The 22,702-nt window shown below is 42.3% G+C and overlaps 1 protein-coding gene across 4 annotated transcripts; it reads left to right on the plus strand.

Annotated features, from left to right (window-relative positions):
- The first annotated feature begins 343 nt into the window (after window positions 1–343).
- Window positions 344–22,103, plus strand: SOCS6 (suppressor of cytokine signaling 6). Of its 4 annotated transcripts, none has more exons than XM_030212699.1 (3): window positions 344–483; window positions 12,711–12,790; window positions 17,733–22,103. In XM_030212699.1, exon 3 carries the CDS (start codon window positions 17,845–17,847, stop codon window positions 19,447–19,449), a length of 1,605 nt encoding a protein of 534 aa, XP_030068559.1. In that variant the 5' UTR covers window positions 344–483; window positions 12,711–12,790; window positions 17,733–17,844; the 3' UTR covers window positions 19,450–22,103. The 4 variants fall into 4 exon arrangements, with proteins under 4 accessions (XP_030068559.1, XP_030068585.1, XP_030068577.1 ...); XM_030212725.1 differs by having other exon boundaries at window positions 344–475; XM_030212717.1 differs by lacking the exon at window positions 344–483 and adding an exon at window positions 671–755.
- Window positions 22,104–22,702: the final 599 nt, after the last annotated feature.

Below are 22,702 nucleotides of genomic sequence, written 5' to 3' on the forward strand. Positions count from 1 at the left end.
AATATAAAAACAAAAAAACATAAAAGAATTCCATCAAATTGATAGGAAAGCACGGCAAACTTAAAACAGTCGTACAAGTCCTATGAGGTCTCATTTCAACAATTCAGCACAGCCACAGTTCTGATTGGGTTGATACAGCGAGCTTCACCCAGTCTCCCCAAGAGGTTACCAGCTCCTTGCTTCATAGGGTCAGAGAGATCACCGACCGTCCGTGACCTAATCTACTTGGCGCGTGGGTGGTGGGACGCTACACACGTGGAGGTCGCCACACGCATGCGCCGGTACATCAGGTGATCTCTAACGCCTTCAGGTCCATGTGAGCCTCACTGTATCAGCCAGCCAGCTTGGGCATAGAGTATGTGCGGCTGCGCTGAATTACTTCAAGGGAGGACTGAGGAGGAAGTGGTACTTAAACATAAGGAGGCTGGATGAACCTTCAACCTCCTCCTTGCATAGCCATCTTGGAGAACCCTGCGTACGTAGGTGGGTTACCGAGAGACTCGTACAGTGTACACTCCCATTCGAACTACTTTCGTTCCCGCGGGATTCCCGCAAACCCCATTCACCACTCTACATCCAGTTAGTGTTAGATGACGGCCGCGACAGGCCCCTAAGCTTTCCTTCTCAGGCGTCCCGCCCTCTTGTGACGTATCTTCCTATTTCCGGCAAGGCGGGGCGTCTCAGAGGGAGCGAGAGAGAACAGAAGTTATTTCATAGAAGGGACGGGGAACCGGAGGAAAGCTGCAGGATTGTTGGTGGGCAATTTCTGGTATGACTCTGACGGTATGATGGGAGGTATTTGAGGAAGAGGTGCTGGATCGCAGAGAGGGGGAGACGTGGTAGACCGAGGAGAGAGGAAAAGAGAGAGAGGGAGCGATGGCAGACCACGGGGAGGGAGACTCGTCCCCCCGTGCCCGATTGCGTGTGGGGAGGAGGGGTACTCGTTGTGTGTGTAAGAGTTTGAGGGCAGCCGAACGGTATCTTTGCAGTCTAGCCACGCAGTGTCATGTGACCGCGGGCTGTGGTGATGGCTATGAGGCCGTAGGCATCAGGCAGTGTTCTCTAGACTTTTTCTGCTGCTTTAAGTTTGTGGTTTCATTGAAATTTAGTGTCGAGCACAATACAACAAGAAGGGGAAGGTATTTTGAATTTAGTTCACGTCTTTTTGCAGGTGTAGCTCAAGAATATTCATATCCACTGGGCTGTTTTCCTGATCCTGGAAGACTTAAAATCTAAGTGTGCACCTGAGACCCTGGAGGGCTAAGTGACATAAGATCACAAGGAGCTGTAGTGGAATTTCAGCCAGGTTTCCCTGTTTCTTAGCCTGCTGAGTGGCCTAGTGGTTAGAGCACTGGTCTTGACATCCAGAGGTGGCCGGTTCAAATCCCCCTGCTGCTCCTTGTGATCTTGGGCAAGTCGCTTAACCCTCCATAGCATCAGGTACAAACTTAGATAGTGAGCCCTCCTGGGACAGAGAAATATCAAATGTACCTGAATGTAACTCACTTTGGCGCTACTACTGAAAAAGGTGTGAACAAAAAATAAATAAATAAACTGCTCTATTCTTGGCCAATATTATCAGTGTCTTTGCTGGAGCAGCTTCACTTTTATAAGTGTAAAAGTGTTGGCTGGATAGTAACAAGCAACAAAATCACTATTTTCGTTTAGTATTCCTAAAAATGGTTTGCTTCCTTAATCACTATCTTTAGACTTAGTAGGTTAATGTATATTTGATGCTAAGTTTTTTCTGCTGCTTTTGTTTCATGTCCAGATTGCAGTCCTGAAATCGTACTTAATTGCCTTTTATAGTTTGGGCTCTTCACATTTGAAATCTGTATAAATAATCTGGGCATGTATTGTAGCCAGAATCAATTTCAAATGCTGCTCTGAAACATGTAGGGGCTCATTTTCAAAGTACATAGAGTTACATAGGGTACTATTGGACTCGTTTTCAAAGCACTTGGATATACAAAGTACCACAGGTTACTATGGTACTTTGTTTGGCTGCTTTGAAAATGAGCCCCCTGTGAAACTTTGTAAGTTTGTTATGCTCGTTTTCAAAGAACACAATGTGTTATTTTCCCTGCAAGATTTTCCTGGTGACTTTTCAGAACAGTACTGTATACCCATGTACCCTCTTACCTTGAGGAGGTTCATATGTTCCATCATCTAAATCTATTTTGCAGTAGTAGCTCAAGGTGAGCTACAATCAAGTACACTAGGTATTTTCCCTGTCCCAAGAGAATTTACAATCCAGTTTTGGCAGTGGAGGGTTAAGTGACTTGCAGAAGATCATAAGGAGGAGCAGCAGGGTTTGAACCTTGCTTTGCTTGTTGCCATCCTGGGGTTCAAACAGTTATGCTATTCCTTCACTCCATTTTTTCCAAAGCACCTCTCTGCAGCCATGTGTGGTTGGTAAGAAATGAACATAACTTTTTTTTTTTTTTTTGAAGTATCACATATTGTCAGTGAATATGAAAGAGATGTTGATCTTATTTGTCAAACTCATCACTTAAAATTATTGCTGGCTTGTTGTCTCCAGCATTGGAAGTTGTTCATTCTGTATGTTTTGGGAAGCATGATACGGTGTTCAACATTGTTTCTGACAATTGCTAAGTGGGAGGACTTTCAGATTTGTTCTGCATCAAGTTTTTCCATTTAGCCTAGTTATTACGTAATTATTGCCATACTGGGAAAGACCAAATGTCCATCAAGCCCAGCATCCTGTTTCCAACAGTGGCCAATCCAGGTCACAAATACCTGGCAAGATCCCAAAAAGTACAAAACATTTTATGCTTCTTATCCCAGAAATAGTGGATTTTCCCCAAGTCCATTTATTAACGGTCTGTGGACTTTTCCTTTAGGAAGCCGTCCAAACCTTTTTAAAACTCTGCTAAACTAACCGCCTTTACCACATTCTCTGGCAACGAATTCCAGAGTTTGATTACACATTGCGTGAAGAAAAATTTTCACCGATTCGTTTTAAATTTACTACATTGTAGCTTCATCGCATGCCCCGTAGTCCTAGTATTTTTGGAAAGCATAATCAGACGCTTCACATCTACCCATTCAACTCCACTCATTATTTTATAGACCTCTATCATATCTCCCCTCAGCCGCCTTTTCTCCAAGCTGAAGAGCCCTAGCCGCTTTAGCCTTTCATCATAGGGAAGTCGTCCCTTCCCCTTTATCATTTTCGTTGCCCTTCTCTGCACCTTTTCTAATTCCACTATATCTTTTTTGAGATGCGGCGACCAGAATTGAACACCATATTCAAGGTGCGGTTGCACCATGGAGCGATACAAAGGCATTATAACATTCTCATTTTTGTTTTCCATTCCTTTCCTAATAATACCTAACATTCTATTTGCTTTCTTAGCCGCAGCAGCACACTGAGCAGGTTTCAACATATCAACGACGACACCTAGATCCCTTTCTTGGTCCGTGACTCCTAACGTGGAACCTTGCATGACGTAGCTATAATTTGGGTTCCTCTTTCCCACATGCATCATTTTGCACTTGCTCACATTAAACGTCATCTGCCATTTAGATGCCCAGTCTCGTAAGGTCCTCTTGTAATTTTTCACAATCCTCCCGCGATTTAACAACTTTGAATAACTATTCAACTGGGTTGGCCTATATCAAAACTGTACCCCCTCAGAGAAGAGAATGGGGCTTGGTATACCGCCTTTCTGTGCTTTTTGTAACTACATTCAAAGCGGTTTACATAGTATATACAGGTACTTATTTGTACCTGGGGCAATGAGGGGTTAAGTGACTTGCCCAGAGTCACAAGGAGCTGCAGTGGGAATCGAACTCAGTTCCCCAGGATCAGAGTCCGCTGCACTAACCACTAGGCTACTCCTCCACTCCGGTTGCCACGCACACTGTGAAAGTCCACAGGTACTTTATTTATTTGTTTCCCACATTTTCCCACCTATTTGTAGGCTCAATGTGGCTTTGCAGGGTGAACAAATACAGGGTGATGTTGTGGTAAGATCAAGTTCATGTGGCACAGCCACATTAGGGAATCGGAGAACGGAAGAGTTGTGTTATGTCCATTACTTGCTTTAGTTTGGTTGTGTTGCAGAGATAAGGCATTTAAATTGGATCGGTACATAAGCATTGCCATGCTGGGACAGACCAAGGGTCCATCGAGCCCAACACCCTGTCACTGACAGTGCCCAAAAGAACAAGCAATTTGTCCCGCCCATCCTAGAAATACTGTATCCCTGCTTCCATTCAATAACATTCTATGGCTTTTTCCTCCAGGAAGCCATCCAACCCTTTTTTGAAGTCCGCAAGTTAACCGCCTTAACCACCTTTTCTGGCAGCGAATTCCAGTTTTTAACTACGCGTTGAGTGAAGAAAACTTTCCTCTGATTCGTTTTAAATTTACCACACTGCAGCTTCATCGCATGCCCCCTTGTCCTAGTATTTTTGGAAAGCGTAAACAGACGCTCCACATCGACCCGTTCCATTCCACTCATTATCTTATAGACGTCTATCATATCTCCCCTCAGCCGCCTTTTCTCCAAGCTGAAGAGCCCCAGCCTCTTCAGCCTATCCTGATAGGGAAGCCGTCCCATCCCCTGTATCATCTTTGTCGCCCTTCTCTGCACCTTTTCCAAATCCACTATGTCTTTTTTGAGGTGCGGCAATACTCGAGGTATGGTCGCACCATGGAGCGATACAACAGCAGAATAATATCCCTTTCCTAATGATACCCAACATTCTATTTGCTTTCCTAGCCACAGCAGCACATTGAGCAGAAGTTTTCAACGTATCGTCAACGACGACACCTAGATCTCTTCTCGGTCCGTGACTCCCAATGCTGAACCTTGCATGACGTAGTTATAGTTTGGGTATGCCTTTTTAAACAGGTTGGTTTTTAGTGATTTCCGGAAGTTTAGGTGGTCTTACGTCGTTTTCAAGGCTTTTGGTAGTGCGTTCCATAGTTGTGTGCTTATGTAGGAAAAACTAAATGCATAAGTTGTTTTGTATGTAAGTCCTTTTCAGCTTGGATAGTGCAGATTTAGGTAAGATCGTGTTGATTCAGATGTATTTCTAATTGGTAAGTCGATCAAGTCTGTCATGTAACTCGGGGCTTCTCTGTAGATGATTTTGTGAACCAAGGTGCAGATTTTGAAGGCGATGCGTTCTTTGATAGGGAGCTAGTGTAGTTTTTCGCAGAGGGGTCTTGCGCTTTCAGATCGCGTTTTACCAAATATAAGCCTAGCTGCCGTGTTTTGAGCAGTCTGAAGTTTCTTTAAGGTTTGTTCTTTACATCCCGCATAAATTCCATTGCAGTAATCTTAAGTGGCTTAGTACCATTGATTGTATCAGGTTGCGAAATGTTTCCCTTGGGAAGAATTTCCCCGAGGGAAACTTCACATGCGTTTGAGTTTCAACTTCAAACATGTTTGAGTTTCCACATTGAGTGGAACATTTTCTTTGTTGTGGATGCCACTTGGCTCTTTAGTGTTAAGTTACGGTCCATTGTAACGCCGATGATTTTCAAGCTGTCTGAGATAGGAAGGGTGTGATCTGGGTGTTGATACTTGTGGGGATGTCCGCGCTGTGTTGGGATGAGAGGATGAGACAATGAGTTTTTTCTTTATTGAGTTTTAGTTGAAATGCATTTGCCCATGAATCCATGATGTTCAGGCCGAGCTTGTTTTCGTTGGTGATTTCTGTCAGTTTGGTTTTGTAAGGAATGTATATTGTGACATTGTCTGCCTATATGAAAGGGTTAAGGCCATGGTTGGGTAAGGACTTGGCAAGTGAGGTCATCATTAAGTTGAATAGGATCGGTGATGGCGGTGATCCTTGCGGTACTCCACAGTCTGCTTTCCAAGGTGATGATATGTTTGAATTGAAAAGCAGCTTTCTGAGGACTGTGTTTAGTGTAACTGCTAAACGATGAACTTTGCGTTTGCAAATGTATTCTCTACAAGATCCCAGATCACAAAAAAAAAAAGTGCATCTGTACTTGGCAGCAACATAGGCTGCTAAAAATTGCCCACAGTATCGCTGATAAAGGGTTACTTTCAGTGAACTTAGACTAGTGTATTTAAGAAACCTTAGGAAGGATTTTGTGGTCCTCTAAATACTTTTTATTTTTTATTCTACTATAATGGACTTGATTTTAATACAGAAGGTACTTGAGTAAGTGTTAGGTAGCAAGGAGTGAATTATATTTTCATTTATAACATGGACTTTTCCTAGAAACAATTTTATCTTCTTAAGAAGTGTGATCTCATTGCCTGCAAGAACATATGTTAGGGTTAGGTTAATTTAAAGACCATAAACGAGTTTGGTTTAAATATATTCACAATGAAATTAACATGAAAAATGGTTGCATGAAATGTTTCCATTCTATAAAAATAACTCATACACTTACATATTCACAATAAATGTAGATATCCTGAAAAACAGGTCTGTTGTGGTTATGGAAGAGTTGGTTCTGTTGTCCTAACGCAGGGCTTCCCAGACCTGTCCCAGGGAACCCCTGCCAGTCAGGTTTTCAGGATAGCCACAATGAATATTTTATTAGGATCTATTTACCGCCTTTTTGAAGGAATCAAAGTCTACACATCATGAACACATGGGCAAATGCATTCCGTCTGAAATTAAATGCAGAAAAAACTCAATGCCTAATACTCACCTCCCAATACAACACAAAAGAATTCACAGCTATAAACACACCAAACCTGAACCTTCAAATCTCAGAAACGCTAAAAATCCTTGGAATCACTATCGACCGCCACCTAACGCTCGAAACTTATGCTAACAACACAACTAAAAAGATGTTCTACAACATGTGGAAACTGAAAAGGATAAGACCATACTTCCCAAGATCCGTCTTCGCAGCCTAGTGCAATCCCTCGTGCTCAGCCATCTGGATTACTGCAACTCACTATACGCAGGTTGCAAAGAACAAACACTGAGAAAACTTCAAACAGCCCAGAATACGGCAGCCAGACTCATCTTTGGAAAGCCAAAATATGAGAGTGCAAAACCATTACGAGAGAAACTGCACTGGCTTCCACTAAAGGAACGCATCACTTTTAAAGTATGCACATTAGTCCACAAAATCATTCACGGCGAAGCCCCAGCCTACATGTCTGAGTTAATAGACTTACCACCCAGAAACGCCAAAAGATCATCCCGAACCTTCCTAAACCTCCAGTTCCCCAACTGCAAAGGCGTGAAATACAAAGCGCTACATGCATCTACCTTTTCTCACATGAGCACGCAGTATTGGAATACACTGCCACGCAAGTTAAGAACAATCAACGAGCAAGCTTCCTTCCGCAGATCATTGAAGACCCATCTTTTCGAAAAAATTTACGGAAAGGACCAAAACACATAAAGACCACACCTACTGTTCACGAATGCACCACACATTCACCTCTGAACTCTCATTCCTGTAACATCACATCATTCTTACCTTGAATCACAGAAAGATATATATCATATGTTCTTATGCCTTTTTATCGCCCTCTAAGCTCCCATTGTTTCCTTCCAATGTTTCAAGGTTTATACTCCAGTATTACATTCCTTAACGACACCTCAATTGTTTCGCATAATTCTGAAAAATGTAATCCATAACCAATCTGTAACAAATTGTATTTCCAATATTTAACTCATATTGTAAGCCACACTGAACCCGCAAAAAGGTGGGAAAATGTGGGATACAAATGCAATAAATAAATAAAGGCGGTGTACAGTAGGAATAAATCAAACTAGCAATAGACGATTACAAAATATTCAAATAAGACAAAATATGGCATAGAATACTACTTACAACTTCAACACAATACATAGTAAAACGTTTTAAAAGACAGCATAGGGTATAAGCAAAGATGGAACATATAGATAAAAGAGTAAGAGGAGTTAGAAAATAAGGGGACTAATTTAAAGAGGGTTGTACATGAGGTCAGAGAGGTGATTAAATATTATCTCAGCTAATGTAGGAGTGCAGCCCGTGTCACTCCGTGTGTGTGTGAGACTAACAAGTTAGTTACTATTTCCATTAAAGGCCTAGTTGAAGAGCCAAGCTTTCACCTGCTTCCTGAAATAGTCTTGTGTTAAGTGGAGCCTTTCAGGGAGTCTATTCCAGAGTGTGGGGGCTACTCCGGAGAAGGCTCGCTTGCGCGAATCACATCTTATTTATTTATTTAGGTTTTGCTCACACCTTTTTCAATAGTAGCTCAAGGTGAGTTAAATTCAGGTACTCTGGATATTTCTCTGTCCCAGGAGGGCTCACAATCTAAGTTTGTACCTGAGGCAATGGAGGGTTAAGTGATTTGCCCAAGATCACAAGGAGCAGCAGTGGGATTTGAACTGGCCACCTCTGGATTGCAAGACTGGTGCTCTAACCACTAGGCCACTCCTACACATCTTGTAATGTCTTTTGGAGAGGGTATGGTGATCCTGTTGAAGTACTTAGAGCCATTTTCTTTAAGGGTCTTGAAGATCAGAGTTTTCAATTTAGCCCTGTATTGTACTGCTAGCTCTTGAAGTTTTTGCAAAAATGGTGTGATGTGGTCACATCGCTTGCAGCCTTCTATTAGTCTTTCTGCAGCATTCTAAATCAATTGGAGCTGGTGCAGACCCTTTGTAGTCACACTGTTGTAGAGTGCATTACAGTAATTTAGTCTTGATGTTATCATGGCATGCACAACTGGTTTAAGATTTGCCTTCTCAGTGTAAGGAGAGAGGCAGCGTAATTGTCGCAAATAGAAACAGCTCTTGAAGGTTGCTTGGATTTGGGGAATGAGAGATTTGGATACCAAGGATGCAGCTCTTTCACGATAGGTTTGGGCATCACTTTCCTAATGGATGAAAAAAAACCCCCCAAAACTTCCTGAAAAGGGTCAAAACAAAGTAATCTAGTTGAAGAAATTCTAGTCAAAGGCAGATCTCCATTTAAGCACTATACAGGATGTGTAAGTTAGAAGTAGCTTTTTGTACTTCCCTTTAATGGGTATTTGTGTTTTTAAACCTGATGTTCCAAGTTCATAATCTATCTGTAAACAAAGCTAGAAATTACTGAAGTATGGCTGAAAGCTTATGAATATATGGACTAAGGATATGAAAGATCTCTAGCACCATCTTCTGGCAAAATTCTCTAAAACAAGAAAAAATAACAACTTTTACATGTGTATTTTTGCAACTTTTTTATTAAGACACACATCCATTGTAATGCATGTCTGTGGAAAAGTATTTTGTACATTTGGCCCATATTGGCCGATATTACTTTACTCAAAGAAATCTACTGTGGAAGTTGGGCACAACATAGAATTTCCACCAAATTTCCTTCCTGCGCAGAATTCTGCACTGGCCTCACAGATTCTATGTAAGGACCAAGTGGTAACATCGGAGATAATTGCAGTCTGAATGGCTGAAAGAAGGCAGTAGGAACTGGTCTGTGGATGGTAGGGTCATCCTGATTGATGGAGTGGAGAAGAGAGTCATCAGGTTACAGCCAGAGTGGTCTCAGTACTGCAATCGCTGGGCTGGGTCGTCAATATAGCCAAAGGTCACCCGACCCCCTCTCGATCTCTAGAATATTTGGGGTCCGGTTCGACACAGCCTCGGGGATGGTCTTCCTACCTGAGCAAAGGCGGTGCAAGCTTCAGAACCAGGTCTGTCTGCTCCTGAGGATGCCTTGCCCGCGAGCTTGGGACATTGTCCAGCTGTTGGGGTCGATGATGGCCACTTTGGAAGTGGTGCCTTGGGCGAGAGCGCACCTGAGACCTCTGCAGTGCTCCCTGCTTCAACGGTGGTCTCCAATATCTCAGGATTATCAATGCAGACTCACGTGGCTCCCTGCGGCCCGGCTCAGTATGGAGTGGTGGCTCTCAGACAGCATGCTGCGGCGAGGAATGCTGCTAGCACTCCCCGATTAGTGCCTGGTGGTAACAGATGCCAGCCTGAAGGGCTGGGGTGCCCATTGCCGGGGAAGGCATGCCCAGGGTCTTTGGACACCCGAGGAGTCGGAGTGGTCCATCAATCGCTTGGAGTTGAAAGCGATTTTCCAGGCACTTCTGGCCTTTCAATTGACCCTGGAAGGATTGGCTGTCAGAGTTCTGTCGGACAACACGACAGCAGTGGCCTACATAAATCGCCAAGGAGGCACTCGGTGCATAGCACTAGCCGCGCAGATTTGCCACTGGGCCGAGCTTCATCTGCAGTTTCTGTCTGCAGCTCATATTGCAGGTCAGAGCAACGTGCAAACCGATTATCTGAGCCCATAATGGATCTTATGGCGTCAAGCACAAATGCCAAAGTCCTGTGCTTCTACAGCAGACGGAGAGATCCTCATTCGGCAGGGTTGGATGCCTTGGCTGAACCCTGGCCTCAGGGCCTCCTGTATGTTTTCCCTCCGTGGCCCTTGATAGAGCGAGTACTCCTGCGGATTCGGCTACACCAAGGAGAGGTGGTTCTCATTGCCCTGGATTGGGCCAGGAGGCCGTGGTATGCAGACCTCCGGCAGATGCTGGTAGAGGATCCCCTGCCGTTACCTCTGGTACCGAACCTGTTGTCACAGGGCCCGGTGACCATGGAGGATGCCTGCCGCTTTGGTCTTACAGCATGGCTATTGAGAGGGTGCAATTGAGAGACAAGGGATATTCCAGTAAAGTCATTTCCACTCTCCTACAGGCCCGCAAGCGTTCCACTTCCGTGGCTTCTGCCAGGATTTGGCGCCAATTTGAGACTGGGTGTGCTTCTAAAGCGATCACATCCATGCGGGCTTCTGTCTTGCCGATACTTGACTTTTCGCAGGATGGTTTACAAAAAGGCTTGGCCTATAATTCCCTGCGTGTTCAAGTGGCAGCCTTAGCATGTTTTCGAGGGAAGGTCTCTGGCCTCTCTCTGGCTGCTTGCCCAGATGTGACACGGTTTCTTAGAGGGGTGCTTCGGCTCCGTCCTCCTGTGCGGGCTCCGTTTCCGGCCTGGAACCTGGGGTTAGTTTTAAAGGCCCTTCAATGTTCGCACTTCGAGCCGCTTAGGTGAGCTTCGGAGAAGGATGTGACCTTAAAGACGGTCTTTTTGGTGGCCATGACATCGGGAGACGGATATCTGAGCTTCAGGCGCTATCCTATCGAGACCCATTTCTGCAATTCTCAGAGTCCGGAGTAATGGTACGTACGGTGCCTTCCTTCATGCCTAAGGTGGTTTCAGCGTTTCACCTAAACCAGCCTATTTTCCTGCCCTCCTTTTCTAAAGAGGAGTTTCCAGAAGCCTATGGGCAGTTGCATCTTCTGAATGTGCGAAGGGCTCTGTTGCAATATCTGCACATGTCAAATGCCTTCAGGACCTCTGACCATCTTTTTGTTCTTTTCAGGTCTGCGCAGAGGGTCTGCAGCGTCTAAGGCCACTATAGCCCGTTAGCTCAAAGAAGCTATCTTTTCAGCATATCTGCTATCTGGCCGGCCTCCGCCTGAAGCCCTTAAGGCACATTCCACAAGAGCGATTTCCTCTTCTTGGGTTGAAACTGGAGCACTCTCTCTTCAAGAGATATGTAGTGCAGCTATTTGGGCTTCTAAGCTCTCGTTTGCCCGACATTACAGGCTGGATGTGGCTGCCAGGAGAGACACGCATTTTGGAGCACAAGTGCTGGCATGTGGTGTGGCTTGTTCCCACCCTATCTAGGGATTGCTTTGATACATCCCACTCGTAATGGATTCATCTGTTTGATGACAAGGAAGGGAAAATTAGGTTCTTACCTTGGTAATTTTCTTTCCTTTAGTCATAGCAGATGAATCCATGAGCCCTACCTCTGCTCCCTCTGTGGTTCATTATGTGATTCATGTTAATTTTATGTTCAGTTTTTCCTGTAGATATGTTCCCTCATTGGGAGAAGTTGGAAAACAGTCTTCAGGATTTCTGTTCAGTTACAGGAGGATGAGTTCATTCCCTCCAGGAGGATGAGTCCATTCCCTCCAGGAGGATGAGTCCATTCCCTCCTTTGGCTTATAGCTCCAGTTTTGGGGCGTTCATCCGCTGTGAGGAAAGTTCATGTTATTATGCTTTGCGGTGTAACACTGCTTTGGAAGCTTCAAATACTGAAGAGGCAGATGGAGCTAGCTGGCCATGAGGCACTATGGTTTTTCAGTGCTCTCTATCTCCCCATGCTGGTTGATGGACACAACCCACTCGTAATGGATTCATCTGCTATGACTAAAGGAAAGAAAATTACCAAGGTAAGAACCTAATTTTCCCATATTCAAGAAACAGGCGAGCTAGTATTTTGGAAAGGCTAACTAATTCTGTTGCTTTCAGACCTTAAGGTCTCACAGCTTGCATTATTTTGTTAATAGAATATGCTTTCTTTTTATTTATTATTTATTTATTTATTTTTTAATGGTGAGTAATTTTGGAGAGCTGTTTAGTCAGTGATAATGGGTGAGCTCTGATTTCCTTGGCAATCAGGGTCTGAATGAATCCGTAAATGATAGTCTGTTGTTAAACTCTGTTTGAACAGAACTGAAGTGTTCAGGTTTGAACAAACTGAGGTGTTTCCGTTTAAGCAAGCCCCACTTGTGATTTGTCACTCATTTGCTCTGCGGAAGCAAGAGCTTCCAGATAAAATCAGGATACCTAAGCTTTTTGTTTGTTTGAACTAAGAGTAATTTTAACTTACTTTTTGCATCATTCCAAATAAACACTGCTATTACTTTAATTCCCTAAAACTACAGGAGAGATTATGCATCCCCACAGAAGATGATTCCAGAACCATACTTGGTGGATTACATCTGAGCAAGATGGCTTACTAGAGGTAGGTCTTGTCTGATTTATCTGATCAATTTCTTTCACTGGCTGACCAGAGACTTGGATTTGGGGAGAGGGCTAGATGTGGTTTATTATTTTTAACAAGTACATAAGTAATGCCACACTGGGAAAAGACCAAGGGTCCATCGAGTCCAGCATCCTGTCCACGACAGCGGCCAATCCAGGTCAAGGGGCACCTGGCAAACTTCCCAGACGTACAAACATTCTATACATGTTATTCCTGGAATTGTGGATTTTTCCCATGTCCATTTAGTAGCGGTTTATGGAGTTGTCTTTTAGGAAACTGTCTAACCCCTTTTTAAACTCTGCCAAGCTAACCACCTTCACCACGTTCTCCGGCAACGAATTCCAGAGTTTAATTATGCATTGGGTGAAGAAAAATTTTCTCCGATTTGTTTTAAATTTACTACACTAGTTTCGCATGCCTCCTAGTCCTAGTATTTTTGGAAAGCGTGAACAGACGCTTCACATCCACCTGTTTCACTCCACTCATTATTTTATATGTCATGTCTCCCCTCAGCCATCTCTTCTCCAAGCTGAAAAGCCCTAGCCTCCTTAGTCTTTCTTCATAGGGAAGTCGTCCCATCCCCGCTATCATTTTAGTCGCCCTTCGCTGCACCTTTTCCAATTCCACTATATCTTTCTTGAGATGCAGCGACCAGAATTGAACACAATACTCAAGGTGCGGTCGCACCATGGAATGATATAACGGCATTATAACATCCTCACACCTGTTTTCCATACCTTTCCTAATAATACACAACATTCTATTCGCTTTCCTAGCCGCAGCAGCACACTGAGCAGAAGGTTTCAGTGTATTATCGACAACGACACCCAGATCCCTTTCTTGGTCCGTAACTCCTAACGTGGAACCTTGCATGACGTAGCTATAATTTGGGTTCTTTTTTCCCACATGCATCACCTTGCACTTGCTCACATTAACGTCATCTGCCATTTAGCCGCCCAAGTCTCCCAGTCTCGTAAGGTCCTTCTGTAATTTTTCACAGTCCTGTCGCGAGTTAACGACTTTGAATAACTTTGTGTCATCAGCAAATTTAATTACCTCGCTAGTTACTCCCATCTCTAAATCATTTATAAATATATTAAAAAGCAGCAGTCCTAGCACAGACCCCTGAGGAACACCACTAACTACCGTTCTCCATTGTGAATACTGCCCATTTAACCCCACTCTCTGTTTCCTATCCTTCAACCAGTTTTTAATCCACAATAGGACTTTTCCTCCTATCCCATGACCCTCCAATTTCCTCTGTAACCTTTCATGAGGTACCTTGTCAAACGCCTTTTGAAAATCCAGATATACAGTATCAACCGGCTCCCCTTTGTCCACATTTTACTCCTTCAAAGAATTGAAGTAAATTGATCAGGCAAGATTTCCCCACACAAAAGCCGTGCTGACTCGGTCTCAGTAATCCGTGTCCTCGGATGTGCTCTGTAATTTTGTTTTTAATAATAGCCTCTTTTGACATGGTTCCACATATGCAACTTAAAAATAAACTGAACGCTCTTGGTGTAAGCTATAAAGTGAGTGAGTGGGTTAAACATATGTTGAGTGGGAGGTGACAAAGGATAATACCTGGTAAATGGACTATATGCTCTGGGATACGTGTATTACCAGTGGTATGCCACAGGGTTCAGTTGTTTAGTCAATTTTTTTTTATTTCAGGCTTTTAATAACTTTAACATTTCATAATAGAAAGATAATCTGCTTGCATCCAAGGTTCGAGCCTCTCGGCAGGTCACAGCTTGGCAGATGTTGAGGTTGCTCGGCCACAAGGTTTCCACAGTGTATGTTACACCCATGACATGTCTCCACATGAGACCAGCTCATGGACCCTGGCTTCTCAGTGGTATCAAGCCACTGAGAATCTGGAGGATATAATCCAAGGGTCCCCAGAGCTTGCTCACTCTCTTCAGTGGTGGGCAATTCCATCCAATTTGGCTCTGGGATTTCCATTCCATATTCCTCAGCCACATAAGTTGATGATGGCGGACTGTCTCTTGAGGTCATGTAGATGGACTTCACACTCAAGGAACTTGGTCCCTCCAGGAATCGAATCTTCAGCTCAACCTCCTGGAGCTTCATGTGGTCTAGAACACTCTAAAGAGATAGGCTGTCCCATCAAATTTATTCTCGTTCAAACAGACAGGTTGCAATGTATTACATCAACAAGCAGGCGGGCACCGGATCACACCGTGTCAGGAGGCTGTCCAGATGTGGCATTGGGCGCGCCTGCATGGTATGTTCCTTCGAGTCACTTAATCTGGCAGACGTAAACAACACCCTGGCCGACAGACTAAGCAAGATAATGCAACCAGACGAGTGGTCTCTCTACATGGGCGTGGCCCGCAAGATCCGACAGTGGGCATCCCCTTGGTGGATTTTTTTGCCACTCGGATCAATCACAAAGTCCCTCAGTTCTGTTCCAGGCTTCAGGCCCACAGCAGACTAACGTCATCAGATACCTTCCTCCTCAATTTGGGGACAGATCTTCGTATTCGTATCCTCCCATACCTCTGTTGGGGAAAACTTTGTTGAATCTCAAGCAAGACCATGGAACCATGATTCTGATCGCGCCGTATTGGCTGCAGCAGATTTGGTTCCCTTTTCTTCTGGAATTATCCTCCGAAGAACTGTGGTAATTGGAGTGTTTTCTGACCCTCATCACTCAGAACAAGGGGTCGCTTCTACATCACAACCTCCAGTTTCTGGCTATTGGATGTTGAAAGCTTAGAATTCGTTTCCCTTGGTCTTTTTGGAGGGTGTCTCCCTGATCTTGCTGGCTTCCATGAAAGATTCGTCTAAGAGGTGTTAACTCTTTTAAATGGAGGAAGTTTGACGTCTGGTGTGAGAGCAGGGCCCTAGATCCTTTTACTTGTCCTACTCAGACCCTGCTTGAGTATCTTGTACACTTGTCAGAGTCTGGTCTCAAGACCAACTCCGTAAGGGTTCACCTTAGTGCAATTAGTGCTAGACATTCAGGTTGCAATGTATTGTGTCAACAACCAGGGGGGTATGGGATCCTACTCCCTGTGTGAGGAAGCCGTAGGAATGTGGAACCGGGCTGTCAAATACAGGATGGTCCTCAGGCTCACATACCTGCCAGGAAAGTGCAGCAGCCTGGCTGACAGACTGAGCAGGGTAAATCAACCTCATGAGTGTCCCCAGCATGGGCGTTGCCCATGAGATTTTCAGAGAGTGAGGCTGCCAGTACTGCTCCAGGCTCAGATCACACGACAGATCAGCATCTGATGCCTTCCTTCCTTCTTTGGGGAACAGGTCTGTATGCATATTCTCCCATCCTTTTAGTGCTAATGTTTGACTAATATTTGTTTTCCTTCATATCACATATCAACTAACTACATGCAATACCAATTGTGCTGTTTATTACAAACTTGTAAATTCTTGTTGCATAAATTATTAGAGTTTCATTCATGCCATTTTATCTTAATCACCTCATCAGACACAAGAGAAAAAGAAACTAATGTCCTTTAACAAGTTGTTGCTGCTAAACTTCTAACAATCTTTAACGTCCGTGGTCTATTTGCAGCTTATATCTTGTAGCTCCACTTGCAACCGTCCTAATCGCGCTGCTTTGTTGCTTATAAGTCCAATGTCAGAGAGGTGTTGCCAATCTTTTAGAATAAAGTAGAGTATCAGACATCACACAGAAGAGTTCTCTGAGTTCTTATTATCAACCGTCTGTCTCTTTTCTGGACATTCTTTAATTCTGCTTATGCTAGTGAGTAGTTAGACACTTCCACTTTCTTAGATGACCATTTTGTGATTCTTACAGAAGCAGGAGAGGCTGCATAGAATTTTGCATAAAAAGTTTCATTTCATAAAACACGGTGAAAATTTCCTTCAGATGATGTATGTTTTGGGAAGTATAGTTTAAAAGGCTTTAAACATTTAGGGCCCTGTTTACTAAGCCACAGTGTAGTCTCGCTAATGTTTTTTAGCACGCTTTAAATTTAGCACGTGCTAACACTAGAGAGACCCATAGGAATATATGAGTGTCTCTAGTGTTAGCGCGTAATAAATTCCTTAGCACAAAAAATGTCTGCTTCAGCTGTTCTGTGCTGCCGTAAGTTTTATTTCCAGCACCACGGGCAGGGGGGCTGTGGAGACAGTTGGTAGCAATTTTGGATGGAGTCCATAAAAATGTACTGACTTTCTCCAGCTTCAAAATAAAAACTTACAACATTATAATTTATGGTAAAGTTATCATTTTATACTTATAACAGTACTTTAGATCCAGGACAAAGATCATATATATTTATTAGTAACATAGTAGATGATGGCAGTTGAAGACCTGTACGGTCCATCCAGTCTGCCCAATAAGATAAACTCATAGTATAAGGAATGATGTGATACTACATGTGTATACTTGATCTTGATTTGTCCTTGCCATTTTTGGGGCACAGACTGTAGTAATCTGCCCAGCAGTAGACTTTAGCTGGGTTGATGTGGATTGCTGTGCAGTACAACCGCCGACTGTATGGCTTCTATCACAAGCTTTCCATTAAAAGTTGGCAGTGGACTCAGTATTCACCGAGAATGCAAATTAGTGCCGTACTAAAATCACCGCACTTTAGATAGATCCAGAACAAAAAATTTAAAGCTTAATTTCTGTAGGATAGTCGGACAGTAGAAGAATAGAAGTCTGAGTCAAAGGTTTGGTGTACTGACTCCACAGCCCTAGCCACAGTTTACAGTTAAGTTTTAGAGACAATAAATTCACTTTATTCAACTTGAGATCTGAATCCGAGACTAACTGGAAAGTTAGTGTACCAACTCTGAGCTAGTTTGCTTCAGTTGAAGATGATATACAGTATCACTTTTTGAAGTAGTCTACAGATAATTATCATTTTTATTGAAGTTAATTTTCTTGTTTGTTTGTTTCTAGGAAATGGCTACCAGACTTAAATGACACTAGATAGGCATGTACATGAAGGAGCAGCTGGTTATGCTAAGCTACTGGAAGAGCTGCTGATCAACAAGATTTGGTAACTTCTACCATGAAGAAAATCAGTCTTAAAACAATTCGCAAGTCCTTTACCTTAAATAAAAGCAAAGATGACAGTGACTTTGTAGTAGGTCAGCAGCCATCGTTGACTAATGATTTTGGGAAAGATGACTCCTTGTTTGGCAGTTGCTATGGCAAAGATTTGGCAAGTTGTGATGTAAACAATGAAGATGAAAAAGGTGGTAAAAACAGACCAAAAAGTGAAAGCTTAATGGGTACGTTGAAAAGGAGGCTTTCAGCAAAGCAGAAGCAGAAAGGCAAGAGCAGTGCATCAGTGAATTCTGTTGAAGATGATACATTTTCATCCTCTTCCGCTCCAATCACGCTCAAAGATATGAGAGCTCAAAGACCCTTGAGGTCCACATCCCTCCGTAATCATCATTATAGTCCAACCCCATGGCCCTTAAGACCTACCAATTCAGAAGAAACCTGCATCAAAATGGAAGTTAAAGTGAAAGCACTAGTTCACTCCTCCAATCCAAGCCCAGCTCTGAATGGTGTTCGAAAAGACTTTCATGACTTGCAGTCAGATAACTTGTTCCAAGAGCAAAACAATACATTAAAAAATACAGCATCACAAAATGGAGATTTGCATCTTCATATGGATGAACATGTGCCTGTAGTTATTGGACTTATGCCTCAGGACTACATTCAGTATACTGTGCCTTTAGATGAGGGAATGTATCCTTTGGAAGGATCAAGAGCTTATTGTCCTGATAGTTCCTCCCCAATGGAGGTTTCAGCTGTTAACTCTCAGATGGGGTGTAGCAGTTTACACAACAATGATGGACAAAGCACTCAAGATATAATTGTTGCCCCAGACATCTTTGTGGACCAGGCAGTGAATGGCTTGTTAATTGGCACCACAGGAGTCATGTTGCAAAGCCCACGGGTTGATCACATTGATGTTCCTCCACTATCGCCATTGCTACCTCCAATGCAGAATAATCAAATCCAAAGGAACTTTTCTGGACTAAATGGCACAGGTGCCCATGTGGCTGAAAGTATGCGCTGCCATTTAAACTTTGATCCTAACACTGCCCCAGGAGTTGGAAGAGTCTATGACGCTGTTCAAAACAGTGGACCTATGATGGTGACAAGCCTTACTGAGGAACTGAAGAAGCTTGCAAAACAGGGATGGTACTGGGGTCCTATCACTCGATGGGAAGCAGAAGAAAAGTTGGCAAATGTGCCTGATGGCTCTTTTCTTGTGCGGGACAGTTCTGATGACCGTTATCTTTTAAGCCTGAGTTTTCGATCGCATAGTAAAACACTTCACACTAGAATTGAGCACTCCAATGGTAGATTTAGCTTTTATGAGCAGCCTGATGTGGAGGGGCACACATCTATAGTTGATTTAATTGAACATTCAATCAGGGACTCAGAAAATGGAGCTTTTTGCTATTCAAGGTCTCGGTTGCCTGGCTCAGCGACATATCCTGTCAGACTGACAAATCCAGTGTCACGATTTATGCAGGTGCGCTCTTTACAGTACCTTTGCCGTTTTGTCATACGTCAGTACACTAGAATAGACCTGATTCAGAAACTGCCTTTGCCAAACAAGATGAAGGATTATTTACAAGAAAAGCACTACTGAAGCTTATGGGAATCTTGTATCTTGCACTTTGGGAAGAAGAGATTTGAAATACAGTTTACAAACTTCCATTGCTAGCAGAATCTTTTGCTGTCATAATAATTGGTTGGGTTTTGTTTTTGTAAGTAGGATCATTTTTTTTTCAGGTTCAAACGAGGGTTTTGATTGTATGAAATTACTTTTTCAGCAATTTTCAAACTGATCACAATGTGAATTTATCAGATTTCTTCTATTTTTTTTTCAACTTCTAGGCTGCTATTCACTGTGATTTTTACACATTAACAGCACATTTCATCTTTATTGATTCACAGTGCGTGTCATTTTTAATGGGTGAAGGAAGTTTTTTTTTCATGTCTTTATTTGTATTGTCACCAGTAGTTCTTTATAAATTTCATAAGCCATTGAATAACTAGTTTATACATCTTGAAAATCTGCGTTTCTTTCACTAATCTCTCTGCATATCATATGAATGTTTACACCGTATTATAGGCCACAAAGGATGACACTTGTGCATCTGTCAGACTGACAGAAAGCACACTGACAGAGGGAGGGCTGCAGGTGTGATAGTGAAGCAGGGATGATTATGTATAGTGCATGCACAAATGACGGGCTACTGTTTAAAAGCAGAGGTGAATTTCACTAAAACAATATTTTTTGAGTTTTGCCTGAGCAGGGGGCTCAAGAATTCATAAAGAAAACTGAGAAGTCTGCCTAAAATATAGCTCTTGGGGGGGAGCACAACACAGCTCAAAGTAGAAGGATTTGAATAACGATATTTTTGGCAGAAGTCAGGACCAAACTTAATAAGGTAATCCCGCACTGAATTTTATAATAAGGCCAACATTAATACTTGAAGGGGAGTTCTAGAGGCCTGTCTTTTCATAAGGCTTTAAAAGTAATCCCAGACAACACATGCTGATGTTGTAAATTGTGGGATTAGGTTAAACACTGATCATAGTTTGGATATGCTCAGACTTACAAGATCTTGTATGATATAAAAGATGTGGCATATATTTTTTACAAGCTTTCTTACACTGAAAATTTTTGAAAAATTTTTTTTACAGTTTTTTTTTCCTGTCAAATTTCTTGCATATTTTTCTTGTGATTTATTACTTAGGCCAGTGATTCTCAAACCTCACCTCAAACCCTTAATCCGTTTTCAGGATATACACAATGAACATGTATGCAGAATTTGGTTGCATTGAAAACCTGAGTAGTTGATTGGGTCCATCATGAGAGGTTTGCGAGCCACTGACAGACTAGTATCTCTTTTTTGTTGTTTTATTTGCTGGAGGGATTTTATGGTTTTAGCTGTTTTAGTTCTCATGTTTTATTTGTTTAAAATTAGTTTTCCATAGAATTTTAGTCTGGTGGCCATTTAAAAATGACAGATTGAGGGTTTAATAAATGTTTTTCAAAATAACTTGTGAAAAATGTTTTAGTATGTCATTTTATGATATCATTAAGTTTGAATTTGCTCTCCTGGTTTTAAATGATTTTCTTTCATGCCAGTTCTAATGTTGAGTAAATAAGTACATTTGAAATCCCCCCTTCCAAACTCCCCCAGTTACTTAAAAATTAAACTAGTTCAAAATGAGCATAAATTCTGGACAAAGCACAAAATAGAAAGTTGATACAGCCAGTGCACATTAGACATTTTTTAAAAGCATTGTTAGATGCTGTAAAAATATTTCCAAAATGTTCCTTATATTAAGAAGCATTTTCATCTTTTTCCATTTGTTTGCCACCTTAACATTATATTTGAAAAGTAGCTAGGGTTGTTCTGTATCTAAATTTATTATAAACTGATTTTTTCTGTACAGTATCCTTTCAATAGTGTGATAGGGACTAGTTGATGGGAATTATTTGCTCAATGACCGTTAAAATAGCTTTTTCATAATCATGCCTTACAGAAAAAGTAAAGAGAAGATGAGGGCTCTCCATCCAAACATTATTAAATGGGAAAGAATTACTGAACCAGAACACTACTGTTTTCCACTTCATTTATTAAAAAAGCTTTAGAAATGTACTGTTTCCAGAAATAACTGTAAAGAAATTGATCATTTAATATAATCACACCTTTCTGATTCAGTTATACATTTTCTGCAAATAACTAGGTTAATGCTCTTACACTGAGACTTTATTTTTCCTTGATGCAAAACTGTATGAAGCATGTTCTCTCCTCCCTTGGGAGTCCTTTTATTAAGCCGCACTAAAAAGTAGTGGGTGCTGCTGTCAGCATATGGGTATCCTGCACGCTGTGGCCACTTGTAGCGCAGCAGTAAACTGGGGGGGATGGGGGGAAATTAGCACGTGGCCATTACCACCGGGAGCCCTTACTGCCACCTATTTAGGCCACCTACTCTCTGCCTCCCAGACACCTCCTGTGCTAGAAAATAAAAAAATATTTGCCAAACAGAATACTACCATGGGACGCCTCAGTTCATCCCACTGTAGTGCTCTTTTAGCATGTGGTATTCTTATCGCGCCTTAGTAAAAGGACCCCTTAGTGAATTGTTCTGTGTGAATTAAAAGGTACTAAAATTTAGTCCACTGATAATACATTGTGTCTCTCCTTTGATTTTTGCCTCCTAGAGAAATTTAACATAAGAATAGCCATTCTGGGTCAAACCAATCGTCCATCTAGCCCAGTATCCTGCTTCCAATAGTGGCTAATCCAGGTCACAAATACCTGGCAGGAACCCAAATAGAGGCAATATTCCATGCTACCAATCCCTTAGCACATTGCTGAAAGTGCATGTGGGTATTTTTTTAAATTTAGGTGCTTATGCTTTTAAAATGACCCTCAAAAGTTTAATTTCAAATCAGTGAAAAGTACATAAGTATTGTCACACTGGGACATACCGAAGGTCCATCAAGCCCAGAATCCTCTTTCCAACAGTGGCCAATCCAGGTCACAAGTACTTGGCAAAATCCCAAAAACAGTACAATACATTTTATTCTGTTTATCCTAGAAATAAGCAGTGGATTTTTCCGAAATCCATTTTAATAATGGTCTGTGAACTTTTCCTTTAGGAAGCCATCCAAACCTCTTCGAAACCCTGCTAAGCTAACTGCTTTTACTACATTCATTGGCAGCGAATTCAAGCGTTTAATTACACATTGAGTGAAGAAAGATTTTCTCAGATTCATTTTAAGTTGACTACTTTGTAGCTTCATTGCGTGCCCACTAGTCTTACTGTTTTTGGAAAGAGTAAACAAGTGATTCATGTCTATCATTCCACTCCACTCATTA

Source organism: Microcaecilia unicolor, chromosome 1 (genome assembly GCF_901765095.1).
Source record: "Microcaecilia unicolor chromosome 1, aMicUni1.1, whole genome shotgun sequence".
Classification (NCBI taxonomy): domain Eukaryota; kingdom Metazoa; phylum Chordata; class Amphibia; order Gymnophiona; family Siphonopidae; genus Microcaecilia; species Microcaecilia unicolor.

What these genes read in the sequence shown, in the direction of transcription:
- SOCS6 (XM_030212699.1), top strand. Translation starts at nt 17,845, where the DNA reads ATGAAGAAAATCAGTCTTAAAACAATTCGCAAGTCCTTTACCTTAAAT.